Here is a 20059-nt window from a genome sequence, read left to right as displayed (position 1 = left end):
AGAGGCAGTGGCATGATGACGCAGCTGCCACTGCTTCTCCTCTCTGCCCACTGCAGAGGAGAGGGGTGCCACCACAGCAATGCTGCTCCCGCGACTCTCCACCAGAGCAGAGCTGAAGGCCAGTGCAGGAGAGGGGCGGGAAAGTTGCTGCCGCTGCTGCCTCTCCTCCGCTCTGGCCCTGGGTCAGACCTGACCTGAAAGCGGAGCTACTGCTTGGAGCCAGTAGCCAGGCTCCAATGAGGGAGCTGGGGGGGCGCCTGGTCGTGCCCCCTCTCAAAAATGTGCCCAGGCGTGCTGACATCACACACGCACACACACACAGCACATGCACAGCCCCTGGGCACCCACAGCCCTGGGACCTAACCGGCTGGCCTGCTGGGCAGGAAAAAGGTAAAACCATGAAAAGAGAGTACGCTAGCCCTGCCCTCACATTGATCTGGGGCAGGGTGAATGGTGCCCAGGTTGGCTCAGGGGGGGGTCCGTCCAAACTAGGGGGCTCAGACTGAGGCCACAGTGTGAATTGGGAGGTGGGGCTGTGCACATTAGTTTCTACGCCCACTTTTGCCTGTAGCCCTGTCCACCACTGGCTTGTGGCCCTTGGAAGGTTGCCCAGAAGGGAATGTGGCCCTTCAGTTAAACAAAAAGCCCTGGCTTAAAAAGGCCGTGTCCAGAGTATTAACTGTGCCTGATTTAAACAAAGAAGAAATCTCAGTAACATTATGCTGGCATTGTTGGAGAAAAGCTAAGTTGGAGAGAGGCAGGGATCTTGCCTAAGGCCAGCTAACGATTTAATGGCAGCAATGAGTTTTGAACTGTGCATCTTCTTATTCAAAGCTCAGTATCTTAGCCCCTGATATCTGGCTTCCTCACCTGCCCCCTTATGGGCCATGTTGAACATTATCAGATTATCTATGGTATCTGGGAAATCATTTTTAGGCCAATAACTTCTGATGGACGCCTTTTAGGAAATAATGTCAATTATAACCTTGTAGGACTTCGTTATTTCAGTCTATTACCTGCAATGAGTTATTCTCAAACAAGGAGTTCAAATTGATAAAAGGCAAAGGAAAATCAATACTTGAGATTGTTGAGATTAATTGGGACTTTATAATGGATTTCTTTCCCCCCTTCTTTTTCCATTGGGACTTCCAATAGCTCCAGCGGGCAGCCCATCCTGAATGTAGATTTAGTGCTGCCAAATATGTGAAGTCAAAACTTGAAGAGATTCATATTTTTCTGCATTAAGATGATTAATATTTCAAAACTGCAGACCTGCCGAGATAAATGGGGCCCAATATGCACACTCACCTGCACACACACTGAGCTTTCTTTACCAATAAAAGAAAAATCAGTAGCTATTGTTCTCACTGGGGGGGGGGGAATCTAGTGGTCAGGTCATTGTTAAAAGTGTGTTTATTTTTCTTGCAGAAAGTGCTGTAAGCTCTCATAAATTGCTTTCTGTAGAGTAAGAAATTAGAGAAACTTGGGAGGCTACAGTGTAACCTCAATTGGCAGCCATTCAATATGTTGTCAGAGAAGCTTCAGGAAGAAGATAGCAAGCAGCTCTCCTGGACAGTGTTGTTTCCTTGCATTCCATCTTGTCATCTGATCTCAGACATCTCAAATTGGGGGAATCTGGCAATTTTCTCTATAGAAGAATGCTGAGTTTTAGTTGCTCCCCTGTGGATGGCCAGATGGGGCAGTTCAGGTATCAACTCAGCAGTGCCTAAAACCAGGCAATTTGAAAAGCACCATAGACAGTAAAGTCTGCAGCGAAATAAGCACTCCAGCATAAGTTTGCAATAACATTCTTTTTATTGCTAAAAGAGATATAGCATAAATATCTAAAGGTAAATATAACAGTTTTATACTTTTAATTTATTCCCCCCATTTATAGTTAACCCTATGTTGTAAGCATCCCAGAAGCATTCAGTTAAAAAAACCCCCAACAGAATATGCATAAGAAAATAAATATACACAACGCCCCCTGCTTCCAGTTAAAAAAAGCCAGTCACAGGACGGGAACCGTTCCTTAGCCATATTGCTAGTGAGCCTGGCATGGGTTCCGTTTTAATATGACTTCTGGAACTGGCGGAAATGACTGGCAGAATCCGAGACCAGGGAGAAGAGTCGGTGGAAGAAGACTGGAAAAAGTTTAAAGACCATTTACAGAAATACTGTAAAATTAATGTTAGAAAAATGTTGGAATGAAGTGATATGGCTTTAGTAGAAATGTTATAAGGAACTAAGTACAAATAGATTATTAGTGTATTAAAGGGAAAAACAAGGTTAGAATATGTTAAGATAATTACAGGACAGAAAACAGAGGAAGATGGAAAGGAATTGCTGAAACAATTAACAGAAGTGGAATACAAAAAGGGAGGTGTGAGGAGGTCGTTGAAACAAGTGAATGAAAGATAAGATATTGAAATTGTTTGCTGTGTCTTAAATTGTTTTTGGTTTGTTTTGTTAGTTTAATGTCTTAGTGTTAGTGTTATGTAGTGTTTTTGTTTTTGTATTGTACTGTATTGTCTTGTTTAACTTTTTTTTTTCTTTTGTAGTGTTTAAACTGTTGGGAAAGTAATAAATATTTTTTTTAAAAAATATGACTTCGATATCTCCACCAGATAGGGGGGTTTTCTTCTTCACATTCCAGTGTCACAGAAGAGAAGTACTGTCTGCATTTCATCCTCAGCTTTGGGTTTTCAGTGTCTGTAACACTTTCTGGTTCGTTTACAAATTTTGGCTTGGAAGTGTTTATTTCACTCCTTTTCCAAAAATATTTTTCACCCAGAACCAGAGTTCCGCTTAAAAGCTGCAAAGCTGCAGCAAGAAACCCAATATAGATGGCCATTCCAGCACGTTGTTCTGTGGGAATCGGAGGCACTCCCAAAACCTCCGGAAGCGGAATTCCTTCGTTTGTTAATACAGAGTGAAGATTCCATGCAATGGAAATCAGTACACAAGTACCCGCTGCCAACTCTATCCTTCCTCCAATTGAAAAGAAGCTATCGATGAAATTCTTGTCTTTTCCCGGCTCAAAGATGTTGCATAGAGCAAAGGCCATCCAAAGCACGGTCACCACAGTGGCCACTAAGGTCATTGGCATCAAGTCCTGGGCCACAATGATTTCAGGTGGTAGGGACTCCTCATCATTGAATGGTATACATATCATTTTCTTCATAGTAACTCTTCTTACAGAACAGGCACCCCAGATGCCAATGCCCACAATGCCCTGCTGGTTGCTGCCCATGATTTTGTCTACTTGCCACACTCTCCAGTCAAGGTTGGCAGATGTGGAGCAGATGCTCATTAGGCAGCCCAGGACAGCCAGGAGAAAGGCAGCTAGTTGCACGCAGGACACCCTGCACAACAGGCAGACTAGGAAGGACCCATAATGCGCCTGGGGTGGAAGATCCGCTTTAGTGCTGGGAAGGCTGGCGATAGAAGGCATGCTGGAGAAAAAGACAGACAAGAAGATTGGAAGAAATTTAAGGAATATCTACAGAAATATTATAAAATTAATGAACTTTGAAAAGATGTTGGTTTGAACTTTGGTGGTTTCCAGCTGTTATGATAAAGATAATGGGGACTATAAGTGTTTTTGTTACTAAATTTAAAAAAGTTGAGTGGAAAATAAGGCGATATTTTAAAAGGAATGTTAAGAGATTAGGATTTGCTGAATTAACAAATTGAACTAGAGAACAAGAAGGGGAGGTATGAGGAAGTCAAGGAAATATGTGACTGAAAACTGTTATTGAAACTGAATTGTTTTTAATTTTTTTTTCTTTTTCTTTCTCTTTTTGTCTTTATATAAATTTGGAAAATTCAATAAATATTCATTTAAAAAAAAAAGAGAAAAAGACAGACAAAAGATAACCGTTAGATACTTCGGCACAGTATCATATGGACACCTCCTAAAGTTTGAGCAAATAGTGATGTGCAGCTAAAACAATGCCACCATTCTAGGACAAATTCTGCATTTCCCACCTTGAGACGTAGGAATAGAAAAGTCTGCTGTACCTGCAATCATAAGTGCCAGGAATCAGACTTCCCTGGGGGTGAAGAAATTGCACAACCGCACAACCCCTTTTGTTCTAGGGACCCCCTCCATGCAGCTAATTGGGCTCTTGTCTAGTCCACTCCTCCTCTGCATTCCTATGCTCCCCTCCCTTCCCTCTCCATTGGTAAAATGTCAGGCATGATCCCACCAAAGTTATGCATTCTACCCTTGAAAGAAAGTTGGTACAACAGACCAATACAGCTCCTGTTCAGGAAAGAATCCTTTCTGGCTTTAGTCCTCATTCTCTCTCTCTCTCTCTCTCTCTCTCTCTCTCTCTCTCTCACACACACACACACACACACACACACACATTGTGAAAAGCCTACCAAGTGGCTCTCAGACAGGACAAAAGGAAATAAAAGTCAATTTGTTCCTATCTGAGAAAACACTGCTATGTTGGTGGGGAACTGAGGAGCGCTGCATATATGCACCTGCGTGAATCAGTTCTTCAACCAGTCTTTTTCCAGAGCGAGGGCTTTTTCCAGGTCTTTCTCTTCCAGCATCTGACCTAGGAGAGGACCTGGAAAGAGTGAAGCTGGTCTGAGCACCGTAGCAACTGCTCCTTGGAGTTCTGAGGCAGTTAGAATGCAGCTTGCTTTGAACGCTTGGAAGAACACAAATCATAACTCCAGGGTACTGGTCGTTTGGAACATTGGGCAACTGCTTGGAGGCAGTTTGCATTTGAATACCAGTGTGATTCTGCAACTTTTAAAAGACACTTTTTTGTTAGATGTAAGCTGATGCAAAGATTGGATACAGAATGTGGAAATAAACACCCCCGCTGCCAGTTCCAAAGGAATGAGCAAGCAAGAGTTGAAATAAACCAGGGGTCAGCAACCTTTTTTAGCCGTCGGCCGGTCCACCATCACTCCGACCATATGGTGGGCCGGAATATATTTTGAAAAGAAAAGAAAATTAACGAATTCCTTTGCCCCAGAAATAACCCAGAGATACATTTTACATAAAAGCACACATTCTACTCATGTAAAAACACCAGGCAGGCCCCACAAATAACCCAGATTTGAATTTTAAATAAAAGGACACATTCTACTCATGTAAAAACACACTGATTCCTGGACCGTCCGCAGTCTGGATTGAGAAGGCGATTGGGCCGCATCTGGATCCCGGGCCTTAGGTTGCCTACCCCTGGTTAAGGTCATATTGAATCGCTTCAGGCATTCAAAGATGGCTATCATATTATCAGTTGGAGAGTTGACAGGGTTTTTTGTTTTGTTGGACCCACATTTTCTATTGAATTGATATTACCACGCTCCATTTGGGAAGGTTTTGCTTGTGATGCAGTTTTAATGGTTTTGTCTTTTTTTCATAATTATGTGTTTTATTGCTGTAACACTTATGGTGGGACCTTATAATGAAGACCGGGCAAGAAATTTTATAGGTAGATGGATCAATAGTCAGTCTAGCAAAACCAAATGTGTGTTTGCATGGGGAACATAATGGATAAGAGCAATCCAAACTATAGGGAGCTGTTGTAGTATATGACAGGGTAAATGATGCTGCTGTAACTTACCTCTGTTTCAAACTCCATTGAGGAGTGGGGCTGCTGCTGGCTGGGCCAACTTGAGCCTGACGGAGAGAAAACAACCATTACACCACTCATTTTGTGAGTGTATCATCCACTGGGTTACCAGGTCATGTGCCTGAGCTGAGCAGAGTTTGGAATAGGGGCAAGTTCCCCCCTCCCCATTTCCATCTTCACTTTCCCAGAGCACCTCTTTTGGGGGACTTACCCAAGCCTTAGTCTTATGCCACATGAATGTGTTTCATCCCCTTTCAAAGACATCTAAGAGGATGGCCACCCAAGCAGCTTCTGACATCCATGTAGTTATCCCAGCCCGTTCCTCATCTTTAAAATGGGGCTATTGATAATGAATAAGATGAAAGACTTCTAAAGTATCTAGTACAATGAAAACGGCTACTTAAACGATTTTGAGGATATGTTGCACTCCAGAGTCACTAGCTAGAGCAGAAACTTCACATTTCTCAGGAACTTTGGGACAGATGCAGTCTTGATGCAGCACCTTCTTAATCTATTAGTTTCTGCTAAAGCTGCCAGCATAGACTCTTCAGGTTGAATCAGTTGATCAGATTTATCACCTCAGAGGACAAATCAGATAAGGGGCTGTCTCTCTAAGGACCTCTTCAGTGAAGATTGATGCAAACAGTTCATTTAGTTCTTCTCCAAAATTATTATCCTTCTCAATTGATCCTATTCCCATTCTGCGTTTTGGAGGGACTCAACGGATTCTTTGGCCCACTCCCACTCCCAGCACATTCATTCCCATTATTATCAGCTTTCCAATCTTGAGCCACACAGGCACTTTCATTTCATCCTGCTCTTGTCTTGCTATCACTTAACATTAAACTCCCTCCACAATTGCTGGTGTAATCCAGCCTGGCAGTTTTTAGATTCTTATAATTTCGTAAGATTCTGCAAGAGAAGATACAGTTTCCTGGCGTTTTGTTGTTGGAAATGAGAGCTATTGCTGACCTTCTCCTGAGTCAGTTTTGGGTGTAAAATTTGTGGACTTGTAGAAAAATCACCCTCATGCAAGAAGTAAACTTTTCTGGCTCTAATCAAAATTCAAACTCGAGACAAATGCCCAGTTTCCCTTACCCACCCAAGCTCCCTCTGCTAAATTCAGGCTCTGGAGTTATTACATGCTAGCTGACACATAAGCAGAAGAGACAGGGAAGGTTTGTCTCCTTCCACCTCCTCTTCCATCTTCCTAACATTGGGGGGGGGGAGCACTTTTTGTACCTCAACTCACTGCTAACCTGGGAGATAGAGATGCAAGGATAAATGTTTCCCCTCTCTGTGTGCCCACTCCTGCCATTGCCCACCAGGTAATAGAAAGGAATAACTTTGGGCTGGCCTAGGGCTGGCAAAAATGGGAGGTGGCATTTCCTTAAGCCTGGGAAAGTTTAATGACTTTTTCTCATGAGTTGTCACATGAGAAACATGAATAATGTCTGAATTAACCCTAATAGCTCACCATTCTCTTTTGGAATGTTTGAAAGTATCGGATTGGATTGGATAACAAATCTCTCTCCCCTCCCCCCCCAATTCCTTTCCTTTGAATGATATGAATTCTACCAGGGTGCCAACTTGAATAAAGTATTGGGGGGGGGGGAGGTAAACCGCAATCCGCATAATCAGTCACATGATGCAGTGCACATGCAACATTTGAATGGCAATGCCCACCAACTGGCTCCTATGAATTCCACATTGCCAGTTGGTATGTCTTTTTTCGAGCATATAATCATCAAAGCATTGCCATTTTAGTTTTTGATTTGACTGCTGTCGTATGGATGCTGTTAATTTAGCCAATTTTAAATATTCATTTACCGTATTTTTCGCACCATAGGACGCACTTTTCCCCTCCTAAAAAGCAAGGGAAAATGTGTGTGCGTCCTATGGAGCGAATGCAGGGGGGAGGCAGGCAGGAAAAGCCCCCAAGAGCTGCACACAAGCTCCGTGCGCTCTTGCGGGCTTTTCCACAGGAGGGAGAAGGGACTGACTGGCCGCATCAGTCCCTTCTCCCACCTCCCAGAAAAGCCAGGAGAAGCCGCGATCTCTTTAAAGGAGTTGCGCGGCTTCTGCCGGTTTTGCGGGAGGTGGGTGAATCCCCCCACCTCACAGTAAAGCCAGGAAAGCCCTGCGCAGCGTCTCCCGGCAAGGAGAGGCTGCACGGGGCTATGGAGTCTTTAGCCCCACGCAGCCTCTCCCGGGAGGGAGAGGCTGCGCGGGGCTAAAGGGGAAGCCAAAACAGCGAGCGGGATCCATCCCGCTGGCTGCTTTGGCTTGCTCCATAGCTGCGCGCAACCCCTCCGGCAAGGAGAGGCTGCAGGGGGCTATGGAGTCTTTAGCCCCACGCAGCCTTTCCTGGCAAGGAGAGGCTGCACGGGGCTAAAGGGGAAGCCAAAACAGTGAGCAGGATCCATCCTGCTCGCTGCCTTGGCTTGTGCCATAGCCGTGCGCAACCGCTCCGGCAGGGAGAGGTTGTGCGCAGCCTGTACGCTGCTCTTTGGGGCTGGGGAAAAAAATTTTTTCCCTTGATTTCCCCCCCTAAAAACTGGGTGCGCCCTATGGTCCGGTGCGCCCTATGGTGCGAAAAATACGGTAATTTGAGAATCCATTCCTCCTTGGTAGGTAGTTCTTTAGCTTTCCATTTAGATGCTATTACTATCCTAGCTGTGGTGGTCGCATATAAGAAAATTCTTTTTTAAAAAAAAAGAAAAAGAAAATTTTGCTTGTCTGTTTTCAACACCACAGTAGACATGCTTCCCCACAGGATGCTCCTGCGAGAGCCAGCGCTTTGATCTGTATTCCATTCTGGTTCTGTACTTCTCCCTAGAAGCAGGGACCACAGCAGACTGAAAAACAGCACACATCCGACTGTACGTGGGGTAGTGCCCACCATTCCCAATCCCCCTGCAAAAAAGTGCTGTCTAGGTGCCTGTGTTGAACAAACAAAAAGAAGTTTATATAACCTATTGGAAATTTAGACCAATATTATATCAAGGGTGAGCTACAGAGTTTCCACACAAGAGGGCTCCAGAGGCACATTGTTTAATGAACACTTTGTGCTTTATTGGAAGTTGGAGACATAAATTGTAAACCTCTTGCTTCAACTGGCTAAGAAGAATTCAGGGCCAAGCTAGATAAGAGGAAGCAAAACATTCACACACCACACATACTCATCTGTCTAAAAGCAACTGTGAATTTGATCAGAGTAACTGTTGGGGACAGCCATTTTTTCCTGATGTGGCAGCTGCTTCCCTGCTCACCACTCTGCTAGATTCCTTAAAACATCATATTATATTTGAATACAGGAGTGGGGAGCTGGGGGCACTGTTACGCAGCAGTTCCACTCCTTCCTCCTGGGTCAGGTCCAGAAAGTGGTGTTGGGAGGTGAGTGTTCGGAACCCGGGACTCTCACTTCTGGGGTGTCTCAAGGTTCTGTCCTCTCCCCCATGGTTTTTTAATATCTATATGAAGCTTATGGGAGAGATCATCAGGAGCTTTGTGCTGGGTGTTCACCAGTATGCGGATGATATCCAGCTCTGCCTCTCATTTAAATCGGAACCAGAGAAGGCGGTGAATGGGCGGGGTATAAATGATAAATTATTATTATAATAATTATAATGGAGCCAGTTGGATGATGGATGGCAGTTAATTGATTGAGGTTGAATTCGAACAAGATAGAAGTAGTGTTCTTGGGGGAAAGGGTGTGGGTAGGTGTGGGGTCCTGAATGGGGTAACTGTGCCCCTGAAAGTCCAGGTGCGCAGCCTGGGAGTCATTCTGGACTCACAGCTGTCCATGGAGGTGCAGGTCAATTCTGTGACCAGGGCAGCTGTCTACCAGCACTATATGGTATGCAGGCTGAGACCCTACCTACCTGCAGACTGTCTCACCAGAGTGGTGCATGCTCTAGTTATCTCCCGCTTGGACTACTGCAATGTGCTCTACGTGGGGCTACCTTTGAAGGTAATAATAATAATACCCCGCCCATCTGGCTGGGTTTCCCCAGCCACTCTGCGCAGCTCCCAACAGAATATTAAAAACACAATAAAAGATCAAATAATAAAAACTTCCTTAAACAGGGCTGCCTTCAGATGTCTTCTAAAAGTCAGATAGTTGTTTATCTCCTTGACATCTGATGGGAGGGCGTTCCACAGGGCGGGTGCCACTACCGAGAAGGCCCTCTGCCTGCTTCCCTGTAACCTCACTTCTCGTAGTGAGGGAACCACCAGAAGGCCCTCGGCGCTGGACCTCAGTGTCTGGGCAGAACAATGGGGGTGGAGACGCTCCTTCAGGTTTACTGGGCCAAGGCCGTTTAGGGCTTTCAAGGTCAGCACCAACATTTTGAATTGTGCTCAGAAACATACTGGGAGCCAATGTAGGTCTTTCAGGACAGGTGTTATATGGTCTCGGCTGCCACTCCCAGTCACCAGGGATTGACAGTTAAACCATTCTGGAAATTGCATGGGGAATATGTGTCTCCTTTAAAGCACGTGAATTCCCACAAAGAATCTTGAGAACTGTAGCTGACTCTTTACAAAGCTACAATTCTCAGCACCATTGACAAACAACAGTTTCCAAGATGCTTTGAGGGAAGCCATGACTGGTAAAGCGGACAGAGTGCTTTCAATCTATGGCATAGATGAGGCCACAGTTTCAGAGCAGCCAAACAGGGCTAATGTAAGTGGAATAATGTGGTGGCTATTATTCTCTCACCATTTGAGATGAATTTTATGAAAGATGGATTGTTTAATGTCGAAAAGGTTGTTGGTTGGCATTCTGGGTAATTCCTCTGACATGGACATATTATTTATAGAGATCTATACAGGGTTTGTATTGTTCCTTGGTTCTAGATATTATTGGGCAATTTAGCAGTCTGGGGAGAAGGGAAACACTCTTGATTGATGACATTGAAAGTTAAGGATGTCAGCAAGTCCTTCAAGAAATGGTCCCCAAGCACCTGTTCACTGTAACTTATGTCTTCAGCACACAGCACTTTGATTAAAACCTCTCATCACAGTAAATCAATTGCATCTCAAAGAAAGATGGGAAACTCACTCCCAAACTAGAGGGACAAATCAATTATTCTCCCTTTTTGCATATTCAGATTCCATCTACATATACACAGCAATATTATTCTGTGGAGATAATTAAAATACTGGAGGTAGTGGGAGCCAGGTGGCCACTTATGCATCACCAAAAGAGGGAAGATGCATCATTAAATAAGAGGGCACAGATTCTTGCATCTCCAGTTTAAAAAGAAAGAGATGCAAATTAATAAATAACACTGGTCAACAACAAATTTGTTGTCTGCATTTTTTCAGTTGATTTAGGACGAATCTGATGCGCTGAATCCCAAAATCACATTGGTTTTGCTCAATCAGGTCAAGTTTTTGAGCTATGGCCACATGTCATTTTTTTTACGTTTTTGTTCACATGTACGCTTGTGTGGAGCATTTTAGAAGATGGTAAAATGCCATGTCGAATAATTGTTTTGATTGGAAATGATTATTTTAATGACAAGAAGTATTCAGGTCCGATAGTTCTGGGTGATTATGTCGAAAAGGGATCAGTTTGAAGTCATAAAACCTTGAAATCTTCCATAAATTGGTGCACAAGTTTCATAAGGTGTGCTTACCATGCTTATTTTGGTATTAAACTTGGTGACCAGGATAAAGCTTGGGCACCACACATGGTGTGCAAGGCATGCACCAAGACTCTATGTGGGTGGATCAATGGCAAGAGGAGTCTGAACATTGGAATTCCCATGGTTTGGAGGGAGCCGACAAACCATGTCACTGACTGCTACTTCTGCGCTGTTGATGTGACTGGGATCAACAGAAAGAACCAGAGCAGCCTCAAGTATCCTGATCTTCAATCAGCACGTCGTCCTGTAGCTCATTGTGATGAAATTCCAGTGCCTATCTTCAGATAACTTCCTGATATTAGTGACGAAGATGCCTCCAGTGTTGAAGGACATGAAGAAGAAGAAGTGGGTCTTGAAGATGATGCTCCACATCCATTTTCCCAAAAGGAGTTGAATGATCTAGTTCACGACCTCAGCTTGTCAAAGGACTCTGCCGAACTGTTGGCATTCAGATTGAAGGAAAAAAACCTCCTCTCTGACAGTGCTCGCATCAGCTTCTTCTGCAACAGGCATCAAGAGTACCTCCGTTTTTTCTCGGAAGAGAAGGACTTAGTGTACTGTGCAGATATTGCGCAGCTTCTGCTCAAGCTTGGAGTGCCACAGTACGAACCCAAAGATTGGAGACTGCTCATTGACAGCAGCAAGCGATCACTGAAATGTGTTCTGCTACACAACGGCAACCAGTTTGCCTCTATACCCCTGGCTCACTCGACTACACAAGGAGAACTATGAAGCGGTGAAGTATGTGCTGGAGAAAATTGGTTATGATCAGCATAAGTGGTTTATTTGTGTTGACCTGAAGATGGTGAACTTTTTGTTGGGACAACAGTCTGGCTTCACCAAGTATCCATGTTTTCTGTGCATTTGGGATAGTAGGGACCGTGCTCAGCATTACACGAAGAAGGACTGGCCTGTGCGGGAGGAATTGGTGCCTTCCAAAAAAAGGAACGTCATCAACGACCCTCTGGTGGACAGAGACAGAATACTCTTCCCACCGCTGCACATCAAGCTCTGCTTAATCAAGCAGTTCACCAAGGCTCTGGACAAGGATGGTGACTGCTTCACTTACTTGTGCCAGGCTTTTCTGGGATTGACCATGGAGAAGTTGAAAGCTGGCATCTTTGATGGTCCTCAGATCCGTCAGCTCATCAGAGATCCAGAGTTCGGAAACTCAATGAACGAAGTGGAACTGGAAGCGTGGAAGGCATTTGTTCTGGTAGTGAAGAACTTTCTTGGCAACAATAAGGTCAGAAACTACGCAGAACTTGTCAACAACATGCTGACTGCTTTCAGAAACCTGGGCTGCAACATGAGTGTCAAGATGCACTACCTATTTTCACATATGGACCGGTTTCCTGAGAACCTGGGTTCAATGAGTGATGAGCAGGGGGAGAGATTCCATCAGGACATGAGAGAGATGGAGACCAGGTATCAGGGTCACTGGGACACAGTCATGATGGCTGACTACTGCTGGACTCTGAAGAGAGACCTCCCTGCCACTGAGCATTCCAGGAGTTCCAAGAAACGGAAGTTCAAGCCCTGAAGTTTGAAAAATGGTGAAGCAACATGCAATTTACGTGTACTTACCTTTATCAATGCCCACCATTCAGTTTACAGTAATCAATGTTTCTATCAGGTAATTAATATATGTTGTTGGAAAAACATTTTTTTCTTCTTAAAAACATATTTAGGATGATAGGTGTTGACAAAAATCAGCTGATAATGCCACAAAATGTAATCGATTTTGTCACAAGATCTGATTTTTTCCAAATCAACATAGTACAAAAACCTGACCTGATGGAGAGAAACGGATGCCATTTCCTGATTCAGCGGTGCATCAATACTCTAAATCATTTGTAGAAATCTAGACAACATTCAAAAAGTAAAAAATTGTTGCCCAGTGTAATTAACTGGATTCAGAAAATCTAAGTTACTACCAGTCAGTTGCTAATCTCCCCTTCCTGCCAAGTTGGGATTCAAGGTGGCTTACAACATTTAAAAACATCAGTTATAAAATAATAAATAATAAAAACAAACTACTTAAAAACAATACTTTAAATACATCACAGTATATCTAAAACCAGCAATTAAAATCGTATTTGTACTGAAAACAGCCCAGTCGCTAGCATCATTTGCATTTTCATTTCCCAACACAAATATTCTCCATATATTTGACACAGTCAGGCTGACAGAGAGTAGGGGGCTCAAAGTCACCTTTGCACAAAAACTAAAAGGGGGAGCAGAAAGAGCCAAAAATGTAAACAGTCCAATCCTGTATGCTTATACTGCAAAGACTTGTTGAGTTCAATGGTTTACTCTCAAGTAAGCATGCAAAAGATTTGGAATGCAGCCATCAAGCCCAGCCCTGTACATTTGCCTGTGAGCAAAACCTTAACTCCAGAGTGAGTTACTTCAGTGTAAATCTGCATATATGATTGGGGATGGGCTTTAACAACCAAATAAATGGTGGTGGATGAGAAATAAAAACAAAATAAAAACCTCAATTTGTTTAAGAGTGTGCTTGCGCAAACAAGCACCCTTGGGAACTGTGGTGGTGATAGAGGAGGCATAGCAAGAATTCCTGGTGGAATCAAAGAGAAAAAAGAAGTAGCAGTGGCACAGTTGAAGTTGAACTCACTGATGATGATGCTTCTTGAAGGTTTCCTGGTGAGGGTGCCTTTTAAGTCAGGAAGGGAAGGAATAGCACAGAGCCAGAGGATCTTTCTACAGAAGTGTAAGCTGAGAGAGGAGGGGCTTGCCTGGCTTTGGGCAGGAGGGCTCTGCAGGGTCCTAGGCTTTGAGAAGGAACCCTCACATCTTCCCAGATGCCACTGCTGCAGCCTCCACAATCCAGGCACCCAGGATGAAGACAGAACCCTGTGGTGCCTGTAGAGAAAGAAGGGCTGCCATGGCCAAAAAAGTCCCCCACCCCCTGCCAAGGCAGTGTTCTATTCTTGTGGCCTTTTTAGACTCCTAATGTTTACAAACTGCCCCCCCCCCAAAAAATGTGCTCCTAAAGTACATGCTCCTGGGGCAATCTCCCTGGCTGCACGCCCCACAACACACTCCTGGTGCTAAAAAGTTTGGTCAAGTAACCAGCCCTGCATTATTTCTCTCCCAGTCTATCTATTGCTGATGGATGATGTGGTGGCCTTATATCAAGTGAGACCACTAGTAGGTCCAGTTTAGCATAGCCCACCCTGACTGGAAGCAAATCTCCAGGGCTGAGATGTGGGGCATTCCTGGCCCTCCCCGGGGATGCTGAGGACTGAACCTGGGACATTCTGCATCCAAATAGATGTGGTACCACTGAGCTAAGGCCTTCTTGTGGCTGATTCTTGGGGAGTACTTGGGTTTTCATAGAACTTTGAATGTTTCCAAGGAGTGGATTGGTGAAGGGCAAGAAGAGAAGCTGGGCTTCTGGCTTTAGTATGGCTACAGTGATATGGACTGCTATAATGATATAGGTCCTAAGAAGTTGAGAGCCACACAACCCTGAATTGACTCCTCCATCTACTTTTGAGGTTTCTGCATTGCAGCTCCCTGCATGTTTCCATTTCCCCCTCAAGACCCTTGAGGACTAGATGCTTTCTTTGTCTTTTAAAGAAAAGACAGTTGAACTTATACGGTGACTAGATTCTGCATTGTGCAGCAGCATACACATGATCCTGGGTGTTGTGTGAGTCACCAAGGAGATGATGAGCATTTTGACTGCACAGTTTTTAACACCCCCTGCTGTCTCTCATTAAACCTCTGTAGACATAACAAATTTGCACTCTGACTCAGCCTAGCAATGCCTTGCTCCCTTTATGATAAAGTGGTGCTCTACCTTCTGCTGGGAACTTACGCGCATCCTCTTTGTGCACACCTGTCCTCGTGAGTGAGTCTCTTGACTTGCCACGCTGAATGCTAATGACAGCTGTGCCTTGGTAAAAAGGGGGCCTCTTCATTACTTCATGCTGTCAGTGCTTTGTTGGTAGCTATGGAAATGGCACCTTCTGCTCCTCCATTCGTTCCCTTTCATATTTGAGCACTGGAAATAGAACCATGGGGGTAAACACAGCTGATGAACAGACATGTCGCTGAAGATGCAGACTGCAATATTTCTTCAGCCTCCTGCAAGGAGGAAATGCTGCGGCTGCCATTCGCAGGTGGAGAATTCTGAAGTGGTGGGGAAGGGGAAATGAGGTAGGGAGGACCAAGGGCCGCAGCTTGGTAGACGAGCCCATGCTTTGCACACATACAGTGCCAGGTCAGCTAGAGTGGGTCCTAAAATATGTACGTCTCACACTTGATGGATCAGTGGTCTGATTCAGGAGGGCAGCTTCCATGCGTTGCAGTGAATGTTAGTTTTACATATTTGTGTAATTATTTCATGTGTTTATATTTACTTATGAAAGTAGAATGGGGTATTGGGTTGTTTTTGTTTTTGTTTTGATTGTGCATTTCATGTTTTTATGTTGTGATTTTATCCTGTGAACTGCCCTGAGACCTGTGGGTATAGGGAGGTATACAAATTTAATAAACAACAATAATAATGTAAACTGCCCCCCAAGGGTCTCTGGCACCACTTCCCCCATTAAAGCCAGTTGAGATGAAAGGTATTCAGTTTATTGAGAGATGCATCAATCAAGACACAGGGTGATTTTCACAAAGCCTGTGTGCCAAGCGTTGGGAGAAGCAGATACTTCTACACATTGCAAAAATACCTGGGCTTGTGCCCGATCCCTATAAGCTTCCCTAATTGGTTAGAGTCCTGCATGGACAAAACATGCTAAGCTCTCATTGGTCGTCTCCCCATTTTGTGGGGATTCTTGTGTTTTTTCCTTCCTTGCATTTGCAGTTTCATATATGATTTTGGCAAAACCTCTAGCTTCCTGTTATGCCTTATAGTTTACATTACCTAAGTACTTTCCAGACCCTAAAGGTCACATTTACAGTATTTTGCTAAGCTGGTAGATTCTTATCTCTATTACTGGAACTATCTGCAAACTAATGCAAGCATAGCAAGGCTTCTGTTATACCATAAGGGAAGGGGGCAGTTACAGAACTTCGTAATAGAAACATCCTGGTGATAATGATTGTACACTCATGTCCACCTAGCCCTGAATCCGTTGAGGGCTGGCTATCATTAACAATAAAGATTTATATACTGTCAACTCTTTCAATATAACAAGGATATATATATAGCGATATATACAATAAAACGTAAAGCACCATGAGAATGGTACAAAATGATCTTTAAAATGGCTGATCAAAAAGCTTAAACGGTTGCAGAGGGCCTACTAAAGTTATTCAGGCCTAACTGCTAACTGCTGAGTCACTCTGACATGAGACTTAGCAGCCATTTTTTCTGTGTGTTCTCTGTCAGATTTCAGTCAGAGTCAGTCTGCCTCAGTTGTGAGCAGTATGTAATCCCAGTCAAATTGTTTGGAACCATGTTGTTTATGAAGAAGTTCATTTTAACTCAGAGCTTGCAGAGCAGCAGCTGAAGAAGGAGCAAAAAGGGTTTTCTCGTGTGTGTGTTTCTTTGTGGCTGATTAGCTGCTCTCCCTGTGCAAAGGTCAGAGGGGCAGGGTTTCTGTTGAGGCAGGTGATTAGCTGTGGCGCGTGCAGTTTGATCCATCTTTTAGATTTAGGGGAGCTAGTCTCAAACGTTTGCTGGGGGAGACCTAGGTTTTTTTTGGAGGGATTTATTTGTCCTGTCTTCACGCTTCTTATGATGGAGGACCACTGTAGCCACCCCCAATGACACGTTCTCAAGATGGAGGGTGAGGGAACAGCTGCAGTCGCCTGCGGTTCCTGCGCAATGTTTGCCATCTTGCCAAAGGTTGCAGGCAGCTTTACCTGCAGCAATTGCATGTTGATTGCCCTCTTAAAAGACAAAGTCCAGCAACTGGAGGAACGTGTAGCTACGCTCCAAAGAATTAGAGAGCTGGAGCTCTTCTTGGAAGCAACAGAGCACACCGTCTCCACCAAGGAGGAGACAGGGGACTCCCCTGAGAAGGAGGCTGGTTCACCAACACAGGAGCCAGATATATGGAGAAACGTGACTCAAAGAAGTAGGAGGCCCAGGGTTCGCTCTGATTGTTTAGAAATACACAATCGCTTTGAGGTCCTCTCCCCTAGCATGGAAGACGAAGAGCAGACTCCATTTGAGGATCTCTCCCTCATTACAGTCGATCAGGTATATGAAGACGAGCAGCAAAGTCAGTCCTCAGGGAATGTGCAGGCGACCTTGGAACGGACAGCTCACGGAAGAACCCCGACCAGACCTAAGAGGAGGCGTGTAGTGGTGATAGGGGATTCCCTACTGAGGGGAACAGAAGCAGTGATCTGTGGGCCTGACAAGATGTCTCGGGAAGTGTGCTGTCTCCCCGGGGCTAAGATCCAAGATGTAACTGAACGACTGCAAGGAATCATAAAACCCACTGACAAATACCCCTTCCTCTTGGTTCATGTGGGAACCAATGACACTGCAAGCAATAGCCTCCAGAAGATCAAAAGAGACTACAAGGCTCTGGGCAGGAAATTGAAGCAATTAAATGCACAAATTGCCATCTCATCTGTCCTCCCAGTTGAACGACGTGGCCCAGGGAGAGAGGGAAAAATAGTGGCAGTGAACAGCTGGCTTCGCAAATGGTGTAAACAGGAACGGTTTGGATTCTTAGATCACGGACTGCAGTTTCTTGAAGATGGACTTCTGGCAAGCGATGGGCTGCACCTCACAACGGTTGGGAGGAATGTTTTTGCCAAAAATCTCAGAAACCTCATCAGGAGGGCTTTAAACTGACTAATGTGGGGGAGGGAGACAGTGCTCCTGAAGGTAGGAGTCTATCAATTGATGAAGATGATCATCCAAATGTCATAGACCAAATGGAGCAAACAGCACGCAGACCTAGTGGTGGGAGGAAAAAATCCTTAAATAAGAGACACGGGGGAATGATTAATGGACTTCAATGTCTGTACACTAATGCGCAAAGCATGGGAAATAAACAAGATGAGCTTGAGCTCTTGGTACAGCAAACTAAATATGACATAATAGGCATCATTGAAACCTGGTGGGATAAGTCCCACGATTGGAATGTAATAATGGAGGGATACAATCTATTTCAGAGAAACAGACCAGACAAGAAAGGAGGAGGAGTGGCGTTATATGTCAGGGATGTGTATACCTGTGAAGAGATCCAAGATTTAGAACCTCAAAGCCAAAGTGAGAGCATTTGGGTCAAAATGAAGGGAGAGAAGAATAACAGTGACCTCATTGTGGGAGTTTACTATAGATCCCCAAGCCAAACGGAGGACATAGATGATGCCTTCCTGGAACAGATGGCCAAGCATGCAAAAGGAAGGGAGATAGTAGTAATGGGGGACTTCAATTACCCGGATATTTGTTGGATGTCAAACTCAGCCAAGAGCATAAGATCAAACAGATTCCTCACTGGCCTTGCAGACAACTTCATTGTCCAGAAAGTGGGAGAAGCAACAAGAGGAACAGCCATTTTAGATCTGGTCCTAACCAATGTTGATGACCTGGTTAGTGGGGTAGAAGTGGAAGGATCATTAGGCGCGAGTGATCATGCTCTTCTGAAGTTTACTATACAGCAAAAAGGAGCAGCCAAGCATACTAGGACTCAATTTCTTGACTTTAAGAAAGCCGACTTCATAAAACTTAGAGAAGTGCTGGGTGAGATCCCATGGACAGTAATACTAAAAGGAAAGGAAGTTCGTGATGGCTGGGAGTTTGTTAAGAGGGAGATAGTAAAAGCACAACTTCAGGCAATACCAATGAGACGGAAACATGGAAGGTGCCTAAATAAGCCAGGGTGGCTATCTAAAGAACTTTTAACTGAGTTAAGATTAAAAAAGGATATGTACAAAAAATGGAAAAGGGGGGAAACCACCAAAGAGGAATTCAAACAAATAGCCAGCACGTGTAGACACAAAGTCAGAAAAGCTAAAGCACAGAATGAACTCAGGCTTGCTAGAGAGGTTAAAAGCAACAAAAAAGGCTTTTATGGGTATGTTCGTAGCAAAAGGAAGAACAAAGAAACAGTGGGGTCACTCAGAGGAGAAGATGGTGAAATGCAAACAGGGGACACAGAAAGGGCTGAACTCCTCAATGCCTTCTTTGCCTCAGTCTTCTCCGATAAAGAAAACAATGCCCGACCTGAAGAATTTGGAGCAAATGATTTAGCAGAGGAAACACAGCCCAGAATAACTAAGGAGATAGTACAAGAATACTTGGCTAGTCTAGATGTATTCAAGTCTCCAGGGCCAGATGAACTGCATCCAAGAGTATTAAAAGAACTGGCAGATGTGATCTCAGAACCACTGGCAGTCATCTTTGAGAATTCCTGGAGAACAGGCGAAGTCCCGGCAGACTGGAGGAGGGCAAATGTTGTCCCTATTTTCAAAAAGGGGAAAAGAGAGGACCCAAATAATTACTGCCCAGTCAGTCTGACATCAATACCAGGGAAGATTCTGGAGCAGATCATTAAGCAAACAGTCTGTGAGCACCTAGAAAGGAATGCTGTGATCACCAATAGTCAGCATGGATTTCTGAAAAATAAGTCATGTCAGACGAACCTGATCTCATTTTTTGACAGAATTACAAGCCTGGTAGATGAAGGGAACGCAGTGGATGTAGCCTAACTTGATTTCAGCAAGGCATTTGACAAGGTGCCCCATTATATTCTTGTAAAGAAGCTGGTAAAATGCGGTCTTGACTATGCTACCACTCAGTGGATTTGTAACTGGCTGACTGACCGAACCCAAAGGGTGCTCATCAATGGTTCCTCT

The 20059-nt window shown here is 44.3% G+C and overlaps 1 protein-coding gene across 6 annotated transcripts in view; it reads right to left on the bottom strand.

Moving 5' to 3' along the window:
- The window catches only part of LOC310750701 (uncharacterized protein), a 735887-nt gene that overhangs the window by 509272 nt on the left and 206556 nt on the right, over positions 1–20059 (bottom strand). Inside the window, exons 2-5 of one of the 6 annotated variants that reach the window (XR_014542151.1) lie at positions 15105–15290; positions 5595–5650; positions 4499–4583; positions 2603–3455 (exon numbers count right to left, since the gene is read on the bottom strand). Coding sequence is in view for 1 of the 6 variants with exons in the window: in XM_083589213.1 (XP_083445339.1) it covers positions 5595–5650; positions 15105–15110 (62 nt within the window). In the remaining 5 variants the exon portion in view is untranslated. Of the gene's footprint in view, positions 1–2602; positions 3456–4494; positions 4782–5594; positions 5651–8214; positions 8545–15104; positions 15291–20059 lie in introns of those variants that run through there. The other 5 variants (XR_014542154.1, XM_083589213.1, XR_014542150.1 and 2 more) reach the window with 5 other exon arrangements.

The sequence above is a fragment of the Podarcis filfolensis genome, assembly GCF_964270895.1.
Source record: "Podarcis filfolensis genome assembly, chromosome: 15".
Classification (NCBI taxonomy): domain Eukaryota; kingdom Metazoa; phylum Chordata; class Lepidosauria; order Squamata; family Lacertidae; genus Podarcis; species Podarcis filfolensis.
This window is presented reverse-complemented; position numbering and strand designations above follow the sequence as displayed.